The 22264-nt window shown below is 36.9% G+C and overlaps 1 protein-coding gene across 1 annotated transcript in view; it reads right to left on the bottom strand.

The window, feature by feature from the left end:
- Window positions 1-22264, bottom strand: part of TOP2A (DNA topoisomerase II alpha) — a 31176-nt gene that overhangs the window by 6933 nt on the left and 1979 nt on the right. Inside the window, exons 4-29 of the mRNA XM_036341072.1 lie at window positions 21978-22041; window positions 20265-20410; window positions 20000-20097; window positions 19680-19892; window positions 19121-19294; window positions 18841-18942; window positions 18596-18733; window positions 16714-16852; window positions 15414-15571; window positions 14661-14786; window positions 13985-14095; window positions 13735-13840; window positions 13535-13644; window positions 13217-13309; window positions 12515-12629; window positions 12290-12411; window positions 10822-10970; window positions 8675-8906; window positions 8350-8484; window positions 8030-8230; window positions 7670-7865; window positions 3785-3876; window positions 3272-3430; window positions 3065-3148; window positions 1925-2107; window positions 642-732 (exon numbers count right to left, since the gene is read on the bottom strand). Coding sequence (XP_036196965.1) covers window positions 642-732; window positions 1925-2107; window positions 3065-3148; window positions 3272-3430; window positions 3785-3876; window positions 7670-7865; window positions 8030-8230; window positions 8350-8484; window positions 8675-8906; window positions 10822-10970; window positions 12290-12411; window positions 12515-12629; window positions 13217-13309; window positions 13535-13644; window positions 13735-13840; window positions 13985-14095; window positions 14661-14786; window positions 15414-15571; window positions 16714-16852; window positions 18596-18733; window positions 18841-18942; window positions 19121-19294; window positions 19680-19892; window positions 20000-20097; window positions 20265-20410; window positions 21978-22041 — 3537 coding nt within the window. The remainder of the gene's footprint in view (window positions 1-641; window positions 733-1924; window positions 2108-3064; window positions 3149-3271; window positions 3431-3784; window positions 3877-7669; window positions 7866-8029; window positions 8231-8349; window positions 8485-8674; window positions 8907-10821; window positions 10971-12289; window positions 12412-12514; window positions 12630-13216; window positions 13310-13534; window positions 13645-13734; window positions 13841-13984; window positions 14096-14660; window positions 14787-15413; window positions 15572-16713; window positions 16853-18595; window positions 18734-18840; window positions 18943-19120; window positions 19295-19679; window positions 19893-19999; window positions 20098-20264; window positions 20411-21977; window positions 22042-22264) is intronic.

Below are 22264 nucleotides of genomic sequence, written 5' to 3'. Positions count from 1 at the left end.
TTATGCAAGTGAAAGAAGCCAGACACAAAAGACTATGTATTATATGATTTCTATTTATATGAAACGTCTAGAATAGGTAAATCTAGAGACAGAATTAGATTAGTGGTTGCCTAATGGGAGGAGGAGTTGGGAGGAAATGGGGAGCGACCTTCAATGAGAACAGTGTTTCTTTTGTGGGAGCAATTAATTGTTCTAAACTTTGGAGAATACCAGAACCATTAACTGGTCCACTTTACAGCATGAATTTGGTATGTCAGTAACTCAATGAGGAAGTTAAACAAAGTAGATACTCAATAAAGGCATTAATCTTAATCTGTAGGGATAATATAAACATGACTAAGATGTGGTCACTGTACTCAAGCTTTTAACTGGCTAGAAGGAGAAATCTAATTAACTGAGTTTGTTTTCTTTGGATCCCAACTGAGGAATCCAAATTGTCAAATTAACAAATATTTCATTACAAAATGATCTCTACTCAAATCAAATCCCAAAGACAATTATTAGTGAGATTCAAACTACTTCAGATTTAGCTCTCCTTCATGTTACGCACTAAGAATTTATTGAATATCTATGTGGAATGTGCTAGGTAACAAACATAATTTTATCTCAACTCTACCATTTTCCTTAAAATGTTTTAATACCTGGTTCTCTTTTCTGTTTCTTCTCTAATCTTTGCTTTAGGCTTTCTGGTTCCGCACTGTCCTCTTGAGGGCTTCCTTCAGTATTTTCATTCTAAAAGATAGTAAGATGAAAAAGGTCAAGCTCTGCCAAATTTTATTACACTAAAACCTCGATATAACAGATTAATTTGGGAGAGGGGGTGCCCGTTAAAGCTGAAAGTCCATTATATATATACCAAAGTAGGTTTTCTGAATGTGCATGTTTAAAAATTGACAAATTAGTGAGTTTACCTGTTTTCACTTATGTAGACACGTTTGTGTAGTTAGAAGTTTAATTTCACAGAAAAGTTTACATATTGAATAGGTCTAATAAATGCGTGCATTCACCAGTCACTTCACAGTAAACAAATGCACACTGCTGGGAGCATGCCTTAGCACGTCAGAACACTGACTTAGCATGTATTAAAACTACTGCAGAAAGTCATGCCACTGACAAGAGAATCAATTACCTTGTAACAAATGCAGTGTGAACACGTGCTAATCACTGGACATTGTATATGAGCAATGACACTTTGAGTTAAATATGTAGACTATAGTTATAGATATGTGATCTTTATGTCGGCAAAATCACTAGTGTTTTTTCCAACATATAGCCTATTCCCTAAAATTTGTTAAAAATAACAATGAATTAATAACAAAAAATATAACCTGTTAACTTAATTATAAGCAAATCTTGGTTAAAAGCATTTAAAAGTTAACAAGGTGTTAATTTTCACATGTGACATACAGACTAGAAATTTTGTCCATTAAATTGAGGTCTGCAAAAATCAAGGGTTTACTGTACTTGGAATAATATAAGGTTAAGTATACACATCTATATCCGGTCAAAGTGATTTTTTTTCTTTGGGTCTGATTAAGAACTCTGAATAAAGGTACAAATAAAGGTATGACTTTTTCAAGATATTTAAACATTAAAAAAATCAGGCTCATAAGAAAGGAATGTTATACCCTGGCCAGGCAGCTCAGTTGCTAAAGAGTGTCATCCTGATATGCCAAGGTTGTGGGTTTAATCCTTGGTCAGGGCACATACAAGAATCAACCAATGAATGCATAAGTAAGTGGAACAAATCAATGTCTCTCTCTCTCTCTAAAATCAACTAATAATTTCTTTTTTAAAAAAAGGAATGTTATGACTAGATATAGGGTAAATTCCAAACTATGGGAGTAGAAAACGTATAATTTGTTCAATTTTATGTGAAAATAAGCTTAAAGTATTTAATGTATAATGTTTTCAAGAGTATTACCTTAATTTTCCTTTTAATTTTCTTTTCTGCCTCTGCTTTCATCTCTATGGTCACCCGGGGGACGACTCTTTTTCCACTTGGAGAAGGCAGAACTTCAGCCATTTGTGTTTTTTTCCCTTTTCCTTTCCCCCCTTTCCCAGGAAGTCCTACTTGTTCATCTTGTTTTTCCTTGGCTTCAACAGCCTAAAAGAGGGACAGAAGAAAGCAAGTTTATAAGCTAACAAAGGCATTATAACATCTTTATTACTTTATAGGGATAGCATAAAAGGCAAAAATTAACACGTTAAGCGCCCAGCCTGTCGTATTTTCCAGACGGAAAGTATAGTGTCAGTCACCGGTGACTGACAGGGCGTTTAATGTGTTAAACAGGTTTCAACTAGTTATATCTTAAAATAAATTTGTGACAACCTGTTCCATATCTAAGTATACCACCACAACAGTGAAAATATAATTAAGACACACTTTGAACAGTGTGGGGATAGAAGATTGGGTTCTACTCTTGATTTTACCACTGAATCTTTCTGAGGATAAAAAGGGCAAAGTAGGTTAGGGGTAAAATACATATATACATATTTGTAAACTCAAAAAATAAGGATGTAATTCTAGTAATGTATTCTTATACAATCAACTGATTGTAAGCTGCACATCGTACTGAATGCAATAATATAAATTTGCATGGTAATCCTTTTAGCTTCATTTGTGAAATGCTTTTCCTTATGTCAAAATGTAGGAAAATCGAACAGTGAAATTAACAGGACCATCGAAACTACTAATTAGCTAGCCCTGAAGATAAACTGTTTCTGTCCTTTTAGGTTGATTTGGAGGACTGGGTTGGGTTGGTCTTCTTTCACATTTAAATTCTTATCTTCTTAGTCCCAATAGGTCAAAAATCAACTCTTGTCCTCCTTCCCTTTTCCTCTTTGTCTAGAAACTTCCAGGTTAGTATGTTTCCTGGCATCATTTACTTTATTCTAACTAGTTTAAAACAGTTTGTCCTTTTATGTGTTATCTTGTAATATTTCCTTTTGCCTCCATATTCTTTCTACTGCCAATTGTGAATTTTCTTGATAAAAAGGTATATTGATAGAACCTATTATTTCATTAGTAAAAATTCTAAAATGGATATTATAAGCTACACACCTCCAGCTCTTCAATAAAAGCAGCCAAGTCTTCTTTCCACAAATCTGATGGACTCTTTCTCTTTAATGTTTCCAGCTCTTGTTCCTTGGTAAGATAGTCAGCAAATTTAGAGTTAATTTATATGCATAAACAGTATTTTCATGAAGCACACATTTTTACTTTCACAGAATATAACTAAGCAAAATGTATAATTCATCAACTACTCACTTTTTCATTTCTTTGTTTACACAGTTCATCTTTCTTTTCTTTAGTTAGATACCAAAGTGGCATATCAAGAAGGTAGTTGAAAGTTGGTCCAGTTGCAGAGTCACTTTTTTCAGTTTCCTTTTCATTGTCACTCTCTTCATTTTCTTCTTCTTCTGTAACCTATGGGAAGAATTAAAATGTAGTTTTAATAGGAAATATGAAACACAGACATTAGGTTATACAGTCTTTTTTTAAAAAATTATACAGCACACTGCCTTTTTTTTTTAATATTATATTGATTTTTTACAGAGAGGAAGGGAGAGGGATAGAGTTAGAAACATCGAAGAGAGAGAAACATCGATCAGCTGCCTCCTGCACACCCCCTAGTGGGGATGTGCCCACAACCAAGGTACATGCCCCTGAACGGAATCAAACCTGGGACCCTTCAGTCGCCAGGCTGACGCTCTATCCACTGAGCCAAACTGATTAGGGCAGAGTCTTAATAATATAGAAAAATATTAACCAAGAAATTACCTTTTGCTGGGCTTCTTTCCAAGCCTTCACAGGATCCGAATCATATCCTCTCTGAATCAAAACTTTAATTAATTCTTTTTTGGGCTTATTTTCTATTAAAAAAATATAAACAGAGGTAATAGTTGGTTTTGAGTAATATTTTAGGAAAGTAATAAGATTTTACCATAGTAATTCAAAAGATTAGGACTAGAAACTAGTAAACTGTTTTTATCTTGCATAAATTTGTACATTCTGATATATATAGCTGACCCTTGAACAATGTAGGGATTAGGGGCACCAATCTCTTGAACAGTTGAAAATCTCCATATAATTTGATTCCCCTAAAACTTAACTACTAATAGTCTACTGTTGACTGGAAGCCTTACCAATAACATCAACAGTCAATTAACACATTTTCTGTGTTATATGTATTATATACTGTATTCTTACAATAAAGCTAGAAAAAATAAAATATTAAGAAAATCACGCCAAAGCCGGTTTGGCTCAGCGGATAGAGCGTCAGCCTGCGGACTGAAGGGTCCCAGGTTCGATTCCGGTCAAGGGCATGTACCTGGGTTGCAGGCACTTCCCCAGTGGGGGTTGTGCAGGAGGCAGCTGATCGATGTTTCTCTCTCATCGATGTTTCTAACTCTCTATCTCTCTCCCTTCCTCTCTGTAAAAAATCAATAAAATATATTAAAAAAAAAAAAAAAAGAAAATCACAAGGTTCATCTGTTTTTTTCAAATTGTCACAAACCTTCCAGAATTTTCCAAAATATTTATTTAAAAAATTAGTGTACCCACACAGTTCAAATTTGTGTGGGTCACCCTGGCCAGGTGGCTCAGTTGGTTGGAGTGTCATCCCGTACACCAAAAAGGTTGTGGGTTTGATTCCTGGTCAGGATGTATACAGGACGCAAACTATGGATGTTGTTTCCCTCTCACATTAATGTTTCTCTCTTTCTTTCTCCTCCTCTCGCTTTAAAAAATTCAATAAAAATGTATCCTTGGGTGAGGGTTAAAAAAAAGACACCAAAGGGGAAAAAAAAAAAATCCCATGTTGATCAAGGGTCAGCTGAAGTTAAGTATTCTTCTTAAAACCAGTGATTTTACACCTTTTTCATTTCATGGCACACATAAACTAATTACTAAAATTCTACTGCACATAAAAAAAAATTTTTGCTGACCTAACCAAAAAATAGGTGTAATTCATTCACACCAGACAGCTATTGTGTTGGCTGCTGTCATTTTTTAATTTGACAACCTAAGGGAAAGAGGTCAGTGCCCCTGACTAAATAGTCAGGTATTGCATTTTAAAAAATTCTTGCAGCACACCAGTGGAAAATCACTGCCCTAAAATACTGACAAATGTAAATTACCACAAGAGGGCAGTCAAATCATATGAGGTTATGATCTAATCATAACTTTAACAAAAGATAATCCAAATCTTTATTTTTGGTCTCTACCTCAATTACAGACCCTGGTTTTTAAAAATTTCAATATATGATCAGGCAAGTTTTTAGTGCCACCACCCAAATACTGAGTTTTCCATGTTGCCTTTGTCCCCCCCCCCCCTTTTTTTTATATATTTTATTGATTTTTTACAGAGAGGAAGGGAGAGAGATAGAGAGCTAGAAACATCGATGAGAGAGAAACATCGATCAGCTGCCTCCTGCACATCTCCCACTGGGGATGTGCTCGCAACCCAGGTACATGCCCTTGACCGGAATCGAACCTGGGACCCTTCAGTCCGCAGGCTGACGCTCTATCCACTGAGCCAAACCGGTTTCGGCTGTTCCCCTTTTCTTACCCCCCAATTTTTTTTTTTTTTTAGTTTACTGATTTGAGAGAGAAACAGTGCTCTGTGTTCCACCTATCCATGCATTCATTGGTTGATTCTTGTACGTGCCTTGACTGGAGCTCAAACCTGCAACCTTGGCATATCAGGATGACACTCTAACCACCTGAGCTACCCAGCCAGGGCTCATTCCCCTTTCCTATAGAACCTTTCTTCCAATGTTTACAGTAGTCAATACAACCTTTACTTTTCGTTTTTGAGTCATGTCTAATATTACTTATTTTAGGCCTTGTTTTAAGTAATAATAGCTGTGAAATTAAGGGGTTGATATACTAGTGTTATTATTTTTTAAAATATTCATGAAATGGAAGATATAACAAATTAAACATTTTTGTGTACCACCAGAAAAATTTCCTGTGATCACTAGGAATTCGTGTTGTCATATTTCAGGGATTTGCTACTATAACCTAGTAGCATGAGTTAGTTGCCCAGCTTTTCTAGTTAGCTTTGGTCAGAACTAAGCTATCTCTTTTCACCTTCTTTTTTTTGTGTGTGTGTGAGTTATTACAAATTTATTCGATCATCCGTACACCAGGTGGCTGAGCCTGGATAGCTCTAGCCCACCTTCCTTTTATTCCAAACTTTTTGGTCAGTGAAACCCCCCACCCCCTGCTTCAATTTTTTTTTTAATTGAGAGAGGAACAGAGAGAACTGATCCATTGCCTCCTGCATGTGCCCCGACTAGGGGTGGACCCTGCAGTCTGGGTATGTGCCATGAATCTGTCGCCTTTTGGTGTAGGGGACGATGCTTCAACTGAGCCACACCAGCCAGAGCTAGAATGTCTTTTAAAAAATCCCTAAGACATGACCTTTCAGGCTTAAGTACACAATTTACTTACAATAGAAGCCATTTATAATCTTACTTCAAAAGCCCTTTATCCTATACTAGAGTCCCGATGCATGAAATTCATGCAAGAGTAGGATTTCCTTCCCCCGGCTGCTGGCACCGGCTTCCCTCTGGCACCCGGGACCTGGGCTTCCCTCACAGTCCCAGTTTCATCCAAAAGGTCGTCTGGAAGGACGTCTGGTTGAATTAGCATATTATGCTTTTATTATTATCTATACTAATAAAAGGGTAATATACTAATTAGACCAGACATCTTCCGGACAAAGCCACTGTGGTGGGGGCCGAGGCAGAAGCGGTTAGGGGTGATCAGGCCAGCAGGGGAGAGCAGTTAAGGGGATCAGGCCAGCAAGGGAGAGCAGTTAGGTGGATCAGGCCAGCAGGGGAGAGCAGTTAGGGGCAATCAGACAGGCAGGTGAGCGGTTAGGAGCCAGCGGTCCCAGATTGCGAAAGGGATGTCCAACTGCCCGTTTAGGCTCAATCCTGGATTGGAGAGGGTGCAGGCCAGGCTGAGGGGACCCCCCCCCCCGCCCCGCACAAATTTTGTGCACTGGGCCTCTAGTAGATAATAAAAAAAGCCTAATATGCAAATCAACCGAACAGTGGAACAACTGGTTGCTATGATGTGTACTGACCACTAGTGGGCAGATGCTCAATGCAGGAGCTTCCCCCTGGTGGTCAGTGCACTTCCACAGGGGGAGCACTGCTCAGCCAGAAGCCAGGCTTACAGCTGGCAAGCACAGTAGCAGTGGCAGGAGCCTCTCCCACCTCTGAGGCAGCGCTAAGGAGCAGCAAGCAGGTGGGTGGTAAGGAGCGAGGGGTCCCAGACTGCGAGAGGGATGTCCAACTGCCAGGCTAAGGGACCCTCCCCCACCCCCCAATGCACAAATTTCATGCACCGGGCCTCCAGTTTCCTATAAGACTTTTCTCTTGATCAAGTAGTTTATATAGGAACCTCTTCTAGCTCTTTTCTATCTAAATGTCAACTAAATTTTGATTTCTCAAGATGGTCAATCTAGTAAAAACTATGTCTTTCAAACTATAAGATACCTAATTAAGTATTTCAAAGAAATGCTCATTTAAGTAGCCAACTGAACTAAATGGATTTGCCTTCCCTCCCCACCATTACTTTCTCCAAAAATGTTTAAAGTAAGTTTGGCACAATTGTAGTTTAGTACAGACAGTCATTATCCAAAAAACATACCAATGATTATTTTGCCATCTATTTTCTCTAAGATAAAGCGGGCCTGATTGTTCAGTTTAGCAGATTCAGCACCAAGCATTCCTAGAAGCCATTCTTTTCTTAATCCATAATATTTAAGCCTGAGTTCATAGAAGTCTCTTAGAATATCAAGCACCGTGTCATATTTCTTTAGACAGCCTACATGGTCAAAAAGCACCTGGAAAAAAACAAACAAGAGTAGAGCCAAGAATAGCTAAGTTGGCTAAACTTCAATGGTTTTAGAGAAATGACTTTATTCTTTCAAAATATAAAAGTAGCCTATGATTTCCATTTAAAATTTATATTATCTTCTTAGTATAAATTGTATGAGATAAGACATACCATAGAGTTGCATGTGAGACTAGTTTGGAGTTTGAAGACTTTGTGTAGTCCAACTCTCTCAGCCTCAGCCAGTTTTTCTTCAGTCATCTTCACAACAAACTTCACAGTGGTATCTGTATGATATTCCCTATAATCTGTTATGAGAGGTGGCGTCTTCTCAGTGCCATTCAACATGGGTTCTAGCACTTGTTCTTTGTATGTCTAAAGAAATAATCCTTTTGTAAGTATCTGAAACACTGGCTCCTGAATAGTTAACAAGCATTACAAAAAGTGTTTTGGCTGATCCACACACATACACACACCACTCCCCCATTACTTACCTGGGTCCATGTTCTGATGGGAAGCTCTGAGATTTCAATGGTTGTGGAATTAAGAATAGCCACTTCACCACTAATCACATATTGATTTGAAGCCAGCTCTTCAATAGTACCCTTGAAGTTCTTATAACTTGGAAGCTAAATTGGTATTTAAAAAAAGAATGTTTTCTAAATGTGACACTAAAAACAGAAATCACAGTAGCATCAAACAATAAATCTAACATTTAAGTGCGAAATAAATTGTATACTTATAGCCTCTTTAACCATATAGTCTACTGAATTGAAACCAGAAGAAAATTAATGTTCCTAATATATACAAAATAGTTACCATTGGCAAAGGTTCTTCTCCATCCATCAAACGCCTGATGTTATTCACAACTTCACGAATATCAAAGTTGGGGATTTTGCAGGACCACCCAGTACCAATTCCTTCAGCACCATTTATCAGCACCATGGGTATGATAGGAATATACCATTCAGGCTCCACACGTTGGTTGTCATCATATAAGAACTTTAATGTGTGATCATCTTTTGGTGGAAATAACAACCGAGCCAAAGGACTAAAGGAAACAATCAAAGAATGTTATTTTACAAAAATACTGGCTTTGATATTTAACTTCATGAAAAGGACATATGTTATCTCATATCAATACATGGATTTACCTCAGCTTTACTTGCTAATGTTCGCTTAACAATATTTATTGAGCACTTTCTTTGTGCCAGGCACTATAGACTTAAGCCTCAGCTTCCAAGGAGCTCACATTCTAATATAGGAGCTAGACATGAACTTAGACTTTGTCAGGGGTGCAATAAATGCTAAGAAGAAAAATAAAGTAGGTAAGAGTGACTGAAGGGGTGCTAAGAAATGGTAGGCACTTTCTGATAGGATAATGTTTGAGAAGAAAAGAAATCGAGAGAATCAGCCCGGAGGTTATCTGCAGAAAGAGTATTGCCAGCAAGATGGACCAGTAAAGCAAAAGGCCCTGAAAGAGGGAGTATGCCTGGCATGTATAGACAAAGAGCCAGGTGTTTTAAGCAGAGATAATATGAGATGGAGTAAAAAGCTATGGGGAGTGGGTGCATAGATCATGTGAGGTCTGGTTAGTTAAAAATAAACTAGGGCTGTAGTCGGCAAACCGCGGCTCGCGAGCCACATGCGGCTCTTTGGCCCCTTGACTGTGGCTCTTTCACAAAATACCACGTGCGGGCACGCACGTACAGTGCAATGGAAACTTCGTGGCCCTTGCGCAGAAGTCGGTATTTTGTGGAAGAGCCACACTCAAGGGGCCAGAGAGTTCCATGTGGCTCGTGAGCTGCGGTTTGCTGAGCTGCAGTTTGCTGACCACTGATAGGGCTTTAGATTTTACTCTAAATGAAGCAGTTGGAAGGTTCTGCACCAGTGACCTATTTTTAAAAAATTGGCTTCCCTAAGTGACTTCAAGGTTTTTAGCCTGAAAATTAGAAGGATGGCATTCTATTTATTGAGACAGGATTTTGTTTTGAACTTGTGTTTGAGATACTTGCTAGATATCCAAGTGATAAATGATAAGCAGATAATTGGACATAGAAAAGTTTAAAATTCAGGGCTGGAGTTATGAGACTGTATGGATGAGGTATCATTATGGATGGGAACTGAGAATAGCTAATGGAAAAAGATCTGATGGAGCTTTGAGGCAGGCCAGCATCTAGAGGTTGGGAAGATGAGTAGAACACCCAACAAAGAGAAGACTAATAAGGAGGAGAAACAAGTCTGGTGTTTTGGAGGCCAAAATAAAGAGTTTTAAGGATGATGGAGTGATTAACTCTATTAAGTGTTGCTGAAAGGTTAAATATGATGATAGCTGAAAACTGACCATTCATAGTAGACTTTCCATAGAATTGTAAAGGAAGTACGATTTCAGCTGTGGTATTTAGGAAGAATCAAGCCCTTTACTCTGACGCAAATTCTGCAGCAGGGTCTCTCAAACTTGGCACTACTGAGATTTTGGGTCAGATAATTCTTTGTTGTGGGGGGCTGTCCTGTGCTTTGGAGGGTGTTTAGTAGTATTCTTAGCCGCTGCCCACTAGGTGCCAGTAGCGTGGCTCTCCTAGTTATGACAATCAAAAATGTATCCAGACATTGCTACGTGTCACCTGGGTGGCAAAATATCTCCTGGTTGAGAACCACTCTCTATATAAAGAAAAGAAAATATAAGAAATGGAAGTAAAAACATTTATATTTTCACAAGGAAATAATACTTCTAAGGATACAAAGGGTATGGCTATCAAACTGAAATAGAATATTTTGTCTTTCTGCTCATTACAAAAAATAGCATAATTAAGCTTTAATGAGTAGTTTTTAAAAAATTAATATTCTAAGCATCTGCATCACAAGTATATTTTCTGATTGAATTTTTATTTATTTTTGTCTACTAAATCTCATATTATTTCAAAATTGGAAATGGCAATTCACTAGAAATTGAAAGCATTACCCACCTGAGCATTGTGAAGATGTATCGAGGACTAGCAGAATCCTTGCCACCATGCAGCCTGGTACCAAACTGACCAATGGGCTGCAAGAGGTTCAGATTATTGCTACCCACAAAATTCTGAGCCAAATTGATAATCGTCATCATTAGTGACATCTGGGGAAGGAAAAGATTCATTAATCTGATCTGTAGACTTTTAATAATACATATCCATTATTATGCCTAAGCCTTACTATAATCCTGTAAGGGTTTATGAGATATAGATGTTTACTGATTTTTCCCAGATAAGTGTACATGGCAGATGTAGTGCTTTAACCCCAGACTTAGGACTCCAAGTTCAGGGCTCTTGCCTTCCAATAATTTCAATAAAAAAAGGCATAGCTCCTTTCTTCACTCAGAGCAGAATAAAGAATTACTTCTTCAAGTTACAATATTTCGCTCATTTCTACTCTAGCATGTATAACTTTATTCTATAGTTGTGTGTGTGTGTGTTATCCTTCTTGGTTAAACTGTGATTATACCTTGAAGTAAGATACATATTTGTCTTATCTTTTGTACCTGGTGCATGGTAAGCATTTAACAAATCACGATCATTTACTAGGTACCCACTATATTTTATTTTTTTAAAATAATAGTTTTATTGATTTTTAGGGAGAGGAAGGGAGAAGAAACATTGACGTGAGAGCCTAACATCAATCAGCTGCCTCCTGCATGCCCCCTACCGGGGATGGAGCCCACAACCCAGGTATGTGCCCCTACCAGACTCAAACCAGCAACCTCAGTGCACGGGACAACGCCCAACCAACTTAAGCCACACTGGCCAAGGCTACCACTATATTTTAATGAAAGCAACAAGTAAGACAAGCATTACATTTGAAGTTCTAGAAACTTATGGCAATCTAGTTCTTTAAAAAAGCAATTCAATTACAAAATAAAAAATGAATGTATGTTTGTGTAAAGTCAAACAATTCAGATATATATAACAAATTGGAATATTGCCCTTTTTAATTTCCAGGGATAATAAAAGTCAATAATTTGGAATATATTGTTCTAGATGTTTTGCTTTAAGTATTGTTCTGCCTCTTTTTTCCCCAGCTGACAACAGGACACAGACATTCTTCAATGTTAGTATAGACAGGTTTACTTCAGTTATATCAATGGTTCTATGCATAGATGTGTCACAATTTATAACAATTTCCCAGTCATTGGACACTTTTGATGTCTAAATTAAACATCAAAGTTATAATAAACATCTTTGAACACAGATCCTTGCAGATTTATGATATCCTTATAGGAATATTTTCAGAAATAGATTTGTTAGGCCAAAGTGTAAGCACATATCTAGTCTGGCAGATTTCACTAAATTGTTCTCTACTACAAATGTACCAGGCTTATATTTTCACTAAGTGTTTGGAGAATAATTTTGCAGGTATTTCTACTATAATGCTTTCCAGAAACATAGATCGTGTGTTTACCTCACCATGATGATAAGAAGACATCTCAGCCACTGACCCAGCTAATTGAGCAACCTTCACCTCTCGCTTGTCATTCCGTTTGAAACACGTAAACAAAACCTTTCTCTGACCTGGTTTCAAACCTTCAAAAGGAAAGAAGTGCAAATATTAGTATCCTCAATTTAACCATTTCTGGGCACTGATTTCTATGTTATGACAAAAACAGACTAAAAAATTGGAACTCACCATCCACCATAGATGGGATAGATCTCTCGTTATCAGAATTTGAGAATAGGATAAGTTCCTTGTTTATGAAGTCGTTGTATGTCAGATATGTGGTAGTTTGCCCATACAAGTAATCCTGAGGGACCAAAGAGAGTATTACATGATCTAGTTTAAAATAATAAAACAAAGAAACCTCTCAGTATTTTTAGGATAGTTATTAAGCCCCTTAAAAATTCAGAAGTATTTAAAAATATTTTTCAGAAGTATTTTGTTTTTTAAATAGATTTTTATTGATTTTTGGGAGAGAGAGAGAGAGAGAGGGAGAAACATTGATTGGTCGCCTCCCATACGCACCCTGACAGGAGAGTGAATCCACAACCTGAGTATGTGCCCTGACTGGGCATAGAAACGGTGACCTTTTGGCACACAGGATGACACTCAACCAACTGAGCCATACCAGGCAGGGCAGAAGTAATTTTGTTTTAAAGATAAAGCAAATTTAACTGCTGCACAATTAGAAAAAAAGTGCACTGTCTTTGTAATTTCTTTTATGCCCAATACATTTATGCAGCATTCTAAATAAGAATACTTATATAACTATCGATTACTACACTTTTTACTGAAATAGCTACTCAGTAACTTAAATTTGTTGTATCAATCCTAAAAGTTCAGTAAATAGTACATTTTGTGTACTATTTATTTAAATATATTTAAAATTTTTACCTCAGGAAGGCCAAGTAACTTCCGTTGTCTTCTGTCCTCCATGAAATGAGTTAACCATTCCTTTCGATCATCTGTCTGTTTTTTGCTAAAGGCCTATAAATTAGGAGATGAAAAAGATGTCATTGGACTACTAGGTTCCAAAATATCTCTTGTATAAAAACTAAAACAACAAAAACTCAGTTTTTTAAAAATATCTGGTTCCTTTCTCTGGGATATGCTTTCTGAAAACATGCTATTGTACAAAAATGTTTCAATTGACTAGCTAAAGCAGTGATTTATAAAACTAGAATGTATGTATGAAATACAATTCAAACTCACCAGGCTGATCGCAGCATCATCTTCAGGACCAGAATATTTGAATTGGATACGGTGTCTTTTCATATCTGCAAAGTATTCTTTAGCTTCTTTTGATGTGCTGGTGCCCAAACCTACATAACCAAGAATATCAAGTTACCCCCTATAATCTTTTATAGAATGGTATATTACAAAATGAGAATTCTATGAGTTTCATTACAAACCTTTGTAATACTTGACTTTCCATTTTTTATGATTTGGTGTAGAATTCTTCCATTCTTCAAATTCAGGAAGACTATAGAAAGACATTTCTTGCTTGTTTTTAGACACCTGTGGGAAAGTACACATTGCTGTGGCTTTGCACAGTGCTGGTACTCCTACATACCACCACACTTCATTGGGGTTATGTGTGTATATAGGTTTGAGAAGTAGGGCCTTCAAATATCCTTTATGGTATCTTAGAAGTTAATATACCTTTACAATGGGAGTGATAAATTCCTCCAGAAAACGATGTCGCAGAAGAGAGGGCCAGTTGTGATGGATAAAATTAATCAGCAAACCTTTGATATGGGAACCATCTTGGTCCTAGAAATATTTGGAAGGCCAAACATAGAACTGTTTAGGAACTCAAAAAATTATGATTGACATATTGGGTAATTTCTCAAATTTTTTCTTCTATGGCAGCGGTTCTCAACCTGTGGGTTGCGACCCCTTTGGAGGTCGAACGACCCTTTCACAGGGGTCGCCTAAGACCATTGGAAAACACATATATAATTACATATTGTTTTTTGTGATTAATCACTATGCTTTAATTATGTTCAATTTGTAACAATGAAATTGGGGGTCACCACAACATGAGGAACTGCATTAAAGGGTTGCAGCATTAGGAAGGTTGAGAACCACTGTTCTATGGGGATTAATAAAAAAAGGCTATTAAAATATTCGAAGACTATTCAAATCCAGACTATTAACCTGTATATGTAGTGTACATATGATATAAACATAATACTATATCTGCTTAGATACTGATCAGAGATAATGACCAGAGCTCCAAGTTAAGTAATTTCCTTTCATTGCAGGAAAGAAATGCAACAATAAGGTATGTTTAATTTACTATAACAATCTAAAGTATCTGAAAAGCAAATCTGACCTGATCTGTCATAATCATTATCTTCCCATAACGAAGAGTCTTCAGTGAATCTTCATCTTCATAGTTTTTCTTGTACTGAAGACCCACAATCTTTATGATATTGTTAATTTCAGCATTTTCCATTATCTGAAATGGACATATATTGTTTATAAATGTGAAAAGAACAAAAATACAACAGTGTATGTTGCCTGGATTTTCTTGAGCTCTGGTATTTTAAGTTATTATTAGCCCATACTTTAGTAATCAGAAAGATCTGTTAAGACGTGATATAGCCCTAACCGGTTTCGCTCAGTGGATAGAGCGTCGGCCTGCGGACTGAAAGGTCCCAGGTTCGATTCTGGCCAAGGGCATGTACCTTGGTTGCGGGCACATCTCCAGTAGGGGGTGTGCAGGAGGCAGCTGATCAATGTTTCTCTTTCATTGATGTTTCCAACTCTCTATCCCTCTCCCTTCCTCTCTGTGAAAAATCAATAAAATATATATAAAAGAAAAAAAGAAAAAAAAAAAAGACGTGATATAGCCCTGGCCAGGTGGCTCAGTTGGTTGGAGCATTGTCCACACACCAAAAGGTTATCGGTTCAATTCCCTGTCAGAGAACACACATAGGTTGTAGGTTCTATGTATCCAATTTCTTAAAATAACAAAAACTATCTAAAATACATTTTAAAACGCCCAATGAGGGAATGAAACACAAGCACCAAGTCCTGCATTATAAAACTAGATAGCAATTCTAAAGATAGTTTTATATCCTACCTGTTTATGAGAAGCTTCTCGAACATTGAGTATTTTTCCTCTAAGAGGGAAAACCCCGTACTTGTCTCTCCCAACCACACCTAGGCCTGAAACAGCCAAGGTTTTAGCTGAGTCTCCTTCAGTCAGAATAAGTGTGCAGTCAGTAGAATTTCGGCTCCCTAAAATAAAAATACACAAATTATTGGCACATTTAGTTCAACCTCAAATATTAATTCACACATGCTGTTAATAACTTTGTGATAAAACTCTAGTAATTTATAGTTTATAACAAGTGGCTTAGGAGTAAAATGGAGGTAATAATTTATAATAAAAGCATAATATGCTAATTAGACCAGATGTCATTCCGGATGAAGCCGGGGCTGTGAAGGAAGCCTGGGTCCCGGGTACCAGAGGGAAGCTGGTGTCGGCAGCTGGGGGAAGGAAGGCCTACTCTTGTACAAACTTCATGTATCGGGCCTCTAGTTAGATATATATTTTAGCTAAAGTTCATAGTAAATAAAAGTCTTAGTTTCTTAGGCTAATTTTTCATTTTATGCTACTGTTGAACATTCATTTGATCATATTACATGAAAAATATTTGTTAACGATTGTGTTTATTACATGCTACTCCAAAATATGGTATCTTGGCATATATTTTAAGCTGAAGGAATTTTAGAAAATGGTAGAAGTAGGAAGATTTCTCTGACCTCACCCCTCTTGAAGCAGGTCATAAGACTCTCATTGTGAGAAGGGCCCTCCATATACCCAGAGGAAAGGAGCATTCTTAACTTCAGGACTGAGGGACACTGAGAAGAATCTGAATAAACAGGCCTCATTGAGCTTCCCCAAGTTTACTGCACTTAGCTCATACTCTTTACTTATCATATCTTTTCATGACTTTCTACTCTTCATCAAACCTGGCATAAAAATACCTAGGTTTAATTATTTTTTTGGGGCTTCATTTCCTCCTGTGTCATGTAAAGTTTACATTAAATTAATCTGTACGCTTTCCTCCTGTTAATCTGTCTTTGTTAGTTTAATTTTCAGACCAAGCCAGGGACCTAAGAGAGTCGAAGTAAACTTTTCCCTTTCCTATAGATCAATATGGAACTTTCTTGTTCTATATCCCAAAATAATCATCTCGACATTATTTTAATTGGAAATTACCTAAATGTTTAATAAAAGGGAATCCATTGATTTTTAAGAGTAAAAATAGTCTCTTGATATTAACTGCCAAGGAAAAACTACTCATGGTATGCTGTTAATGAATAAAACAAATAACAACTATAAGATTTAAAATTTGGAAACATTAAATGTGTACCTGCATCATTGGCATCATCAAGTTTGGGAATTCCCTTGATTCTGTTATGTTTTACAGCTGAACACTTCTTGTTTAACTGGACTTGAGCCTTAAACTTCACCCAGTTTAGTATGCTTTCTACAATACCACAGCCAATTGCCTGAAAACAAGAAGATTCATGTTAAGGAAGAAGATTTCAGTCATAAATGTAGAATATAAATGAGCTCCCCCTAAAAATAATTTAAAGATTGAAAAGAGCCCTTGCTGGTTTTGCTCAGTGGATAGAGCGTCAGCCTGTGAACTGAAGGGTCCTGGGTTTGATTCCTGTCAAGGGCACATGCCCCTGTTGTGGGCTTCATCCCCAGTAGGGGGCATGCAGGAGGCAGCCAATCAATGATTCTCTCATCATTGATGTTTCTATCTCTCTCCCTTCTTCTCTGAAATCAATAAAAAAAAAAGTATACTTAAAAATATATATATTGAAAAGAGATAGAAATACGATTTCTGGATAGAGGGTGGCAGGTCTTCCTGTCTCAGTTTATCACTACTGAAGAAGCTGGTTCCACTGGGTTCATTTATTCAATAAATACTTATTGACTACACACTTATATTGTGCCAGACACTGAGCTACATGTTGAAAATCTAGCAGTTAAAAAAATTAGAACTGGTCCCTGTCTTCATGGAGTTTAATATACAACAAAGACAAGAGACAAATAAAATGAGAAATCACAAGTGTAATGAATGTTATGAATAAATGAAAAAAAAATGTGCTACATATAATAGTGTATGTCAGTGTTATACTGGACAAACTTAGTAGGGGAGAAGTGTAGAAAGTAAAGGCTTTCCTGAGGAAATGACATTGAAGACCTAAAGTAGTTAACTAGATTTAAAGCATTCCAAGGAGAGAGAAAAGCATGTGAAAAAGTTATAAGGAGGAGAAGAGTTTTAGTTTTTCAGTAATTTAAAGCCATAGGAAAAAGTGCCCTGAGATGAGGCTGGACACGGCAGGGTCTTGTAGACCAAATTAAGCAATTTGGACTTTTTCTAAGAGTGAAAATCACTCAAAGACTTCCAAAAGAGAGTGAAGACAAAACGTGTGCTTTAACATAAAAGATTACTCAAAAGCATTACAAAGAAATGACTAAAATTGTATGAATGTTAAGAACCTATTAAGAAAAGAAATGATAATAGAAGGCTATTGAGATATCTAAGAAATGATCCTCACTTGAGGATATTTTTCCACTGTTTTTTCAGAGAGAGAAGGGAAGGGGGTGTGGGAGAGAGGGAGGGAGGGAGGGAGGGAGAGAGGGAGAGAGAGAGAGAGAGAGAGAGAGAGAGAGAGAGAGAGAGAGAGAGAGAGAGAGAGAGAGAGAAACATCAACTGGTTGCCCTGCACACAAGCCCCGACTGGGGATGGAGGAGTAAACCCATAAGTGAGGTATGTGCCCTTGACTGGGAATCGAACCCACAATCCTTCATTGCACAGGCCAATGCTCCAACCACTGAACAACACTGGCCAGGGCCAAGAGATAATTCTGATGGATGAGAGAGGGGAGATAAAGAGAAGGCTCCCAGCTTTCTTGTTTATGCAACCTAGTGGTTGGTTGGGGCCTTTTTATTAAGATAGGAAATAGTTTTAGTTTTTTGGGGTGGGGGATTTCCTTATATGGAGATAAACTGAATATGGTGAGAAGGAATTAAGTTTTGAATGTGTGATTGAGAGCAACTTTAGGCATTCAATGTTTGGAAAGCAGATGGGCTGAATTCAGGAGTGATCTAAACTGAGTGGTGATATGAAATGCTATCTCTCTCTCTCTCCCTATCAATCATCTGCAGAGCTGAAAAGGGTAATGGAAAATAAAGCAAGGTATTTCTATTATTTTATTTCCCTCTATGTACTCACAGCTTTGATGAATTTTTCACTTAATTGGCATGTTGATCCAAAACTCTTGGCTTGTAAAGTCATGTTTTCTTTTGTCTGAGAGTCAAAGGTTGGGTTTTCAATTAAGGCATTCACAAAAATCCACATGTGATTTTTCACCTGCAGTAAAAGTTGATATTAAATCACTAAAAACATACTCATATTTTATTTATAGCCTGTCTTTTCTTCCTTGCATTTGGAAAAAGAAAACCGATAAAATACAATACCTGATGTGCTTTTACTGCAACACCGCCCTTGTTCTTCTTCTTCACAACATCAACAAGTTTAGTCACAATCTGATCAGTTACATAATCAACATGTCTGCCACCCTAATGAGGAAAAATAATAGACTGTAAAGCTCAGTATCCTCAAAATTATAATAAACATAAAAGTCTAATTTAGCTTATTTTATACCAAGGTAGCCAAATATCCGAGTTCATTTTATATATATTAAAAATAAGAACACGTATGAAAATATGAATCATAATAATTCAAGAATAAAATTACCTTGGAAGTAGCAATGCTGTTGACAAAGCTAATTTGTTGAAAGCCTTTTTCACTCATTGTTAAACATACTTCCCACCTGTGGTTTACTTGTTCATGGATAACTTTCAATGGATTGCCAGTTTCATCTACCTTATCCTTCAAATACATATCCACATAGCTACGGAATCCTTTCACCTGTATAGTAATTAAAATGGTATAAAAAAAAATTAGACTGAAGAATAGACTAAGATTTTTTCAAGCCGAAACCGGTTTGGCTCAGTGGATAGAGCGTCGGCCTGCGGACTGAAAGGTCCCAGGTTCGATTCCGGCCAAGGGCATGTACCTGGGTTGCAGGCACTTCCCCAGTGGGGGATGTGCAGGAGGCAGCTGATCGATGTTTCTCTCTCATCGATGTTTCTAACTCTCTATCTCTCTCCCTTCCTCTCTGTAAAAAATCAATAAAATATATTTAAAAAAAAAAAAAAAGATTTTTTCAAAACGAATGAAATGGTTATTGAATGAAAACCAATTTTGCCTTTGACAATGACCACACATTGCCTCGTGACCAGAAAACACTTACTGGCAGCTTATTTCCATTGAGAAAGACTTTGACATCTTTAGTGGATCCAGCAATATCATATGCTCTTCTAACCATTAGTGCAACAATGTCTTTGTCTAGGCTTTGCATTTTAAATTTAGACAAATCGGGCTGGAAGGTAATACATGTATAATCTTCTCCATTAAAGGGCTTGAGTTCCATCTCACCGGCTCTCCCCATGTTATCCATCCATGTCTATAGAAGTAAAAAATAGAAAAGATGAAAAATTCGAGTCACCTTACAAATAAACTAGAACTAAATAACACAAATTGCTATAGTACAATATACAACTATTTACTTGCCTGTTTGAACATTTTCTTGTATTCTCTACTGGCTGTTTCCACAGTAAATTTGGTACTGAATATGTTACACAATTTGGCTCCATAGCCATTTCGACCACCTGGGCAAATAAATAAATACTATTTGTTATCTCATGAACAGCTTCATTTCTTAATCACTGGTAAAGTGATGCAATTATGAAGATTTTAAAACTTTATGCCACAGATAGTCATTTAAGATATTTTATTTTGTTTTGCTTTTTAGCAACAGTGTTTATTTTTTCCCTACCTGTTACTTTCTTTTCATCATCATCATAGTTACTAGAAGTTAAGAGCTGTCCAAAGATGAGAGCTGGGACATACATCTTCTCTACTTTGTGTTCAACAACAGGAATACCTTTTCCATTATTCCATATACTAATTAAATTGTTTTCCCTAAGAAAAGAAGATTGGAATTTGGTTGTTAAGCTAGTGCTTAAATATGTTTTATATTTAAATACCTTTATTTCTAAAATTCAGTCTTAATTTCTTTATGGCTCTTGTACATATATTTCTTCTGAAATGTAGCATGAACTCTCTTTCTCACTGTGCTTAATTCCTGATACTCCTGAAATAGGAGCCAAGAGGAAAATAAAAATTTAAACCTGTTCCAACACCTGGGCTGACACTGATAATGTTGAAAAAATATGAAATTTTAAAATGTTAGGATAGACAAAGGGAAATGACTTATGCTCAATGGAAAGAACAGAACAAAATTTGGAAACTTACTATATTGCCTTTTTCTTTTTTAAAAAAATTAAATTTACTGGGTGACATTGATTAATATGATCACACAGGTTTCAGGTGTGGGTTTCTGTTACAAGATCTGTCTATTGCACTGTGTGCCCACCCCCCAAAGTCAAATCTTTGTGTTTTTGTTTTGTTTTTTCATACTGCTTTTAAGAGGATCCTCTGTACTATCCTAGCTCTCTTAGCTTTCCCACCCAACAAATCTCATTGTAAAACAAATATGAAAGGGAAAAACTTCAATTGTAAATTTCCCTGCTTGCCAATAAAATGCTAAGAATTTATTTGGACTTTGAATAGGCTAATAAAAAGGTGAAGCCCTGGCCAATGAGGCTCAATTGGTTGGAGCATTATCCCATACAGCAAAAGATCGAACGTTCGATTCCTGGTCAGGGCATATACCCAGGTTGCACTTCAATCCCGGGTGGAGGCAACCAATCGATTCACTCTCACATCCATGTTTCTCTCTCTCCCCCTGCCTTCCTCTCTCTCTAAAATCAATAAAAACGTGTCCTTGGGTGAGGATAAAAATAAATAAGTGAAACAAGCATTCTGACCACCCACAGACACCCAACATTTATAATCAGAAATGTTAGATCTCTACCACCACCTGCTGGTTTATTATTCGAATAGCATTATGTGGAGGAAAAAATTCAAAAGCTCTAGACTCCAGAATACTTCAGGCAATTATTGGAGATGTTATGGAAGTATTTAGGGATGAAGCATCATAGTGTTTGTAATTGATATTTAAATTTGGAAAAAATATAGATGAAGCAAATATGGCACAGTGTTGATAACTGTTGGATCTAGATAGTAGGTATTAGAGGTTGTTCATTTTAGCATTCTGTCCTATTTTTTTTTTTTTCTTGAAACTTTTATTTTAAAAATTCAACTTTATGCCCCAACTGGGTGGCTCAGTTGGTTGGGTATCATCCTGTACATCAAAAAGGTTGCAGAACACAGGCTCCCAGCCTGCCGTGGCAGGACCTCCTGTTCAGGGCATATGCCCTGGTTGCGGGTTCGATCCCGGTCAGGGCATGTGTGGGAGGCAGTGGATCCATCCATCTCTCTCCCCCCTCCCTCTCTAAAATCAGTAAAAACATATTCTCAGGTGAGGATTAATAAATAATAAGTCAACTTTACTAAATTCCAAGAAAATACAACTAACAGTAACAATGAACTGTAAGAAACAAAAGACTAATAACAAGAGACTTACGGGTCAATTGTGACTCTAATACAAGACATTTTTGGGTCCCTTTGTTTGTTGTCTGCAGCATTGACTAAAAGAAAATAAAATACACATTTGTAAAAAATTATTTTAAAAAATTCCTTAACTATAAGATATAGAAAGAAAAATCTCAAGCAAAGAGTAGCATCAACAAGGTGTTAATTCAGCAATTTTTACTCATAGTACTGTTTCTAGGAAAGAATTCAACATCACTGCATCACTTCTCCCAACAACTGAAATGACAGCTCTGGCTACAGAGGGTTTGCTAGGAATGA

Source organism: Myotis myotis, unplaced genomic scaffold (assembly GCF_014108235.1).
Source record: "Myotis myotis isolate mMyoMyo1 unplaced genomic scaffold, mMyoMyo1.p scaffold_m19_p_17, whole genome shotgun sequence".
In the NCBI taxonomy this organism is placed as follows: domain Eukaryota; kingdom Metazoa; phylum Chordata; class Mammalia; order Chiroptera; family Vespertilionidae; genus Myotis; species Myotis myotis.
This window is presented reverse-complemented; position numbering and strand designations above follow the sequence as displayed.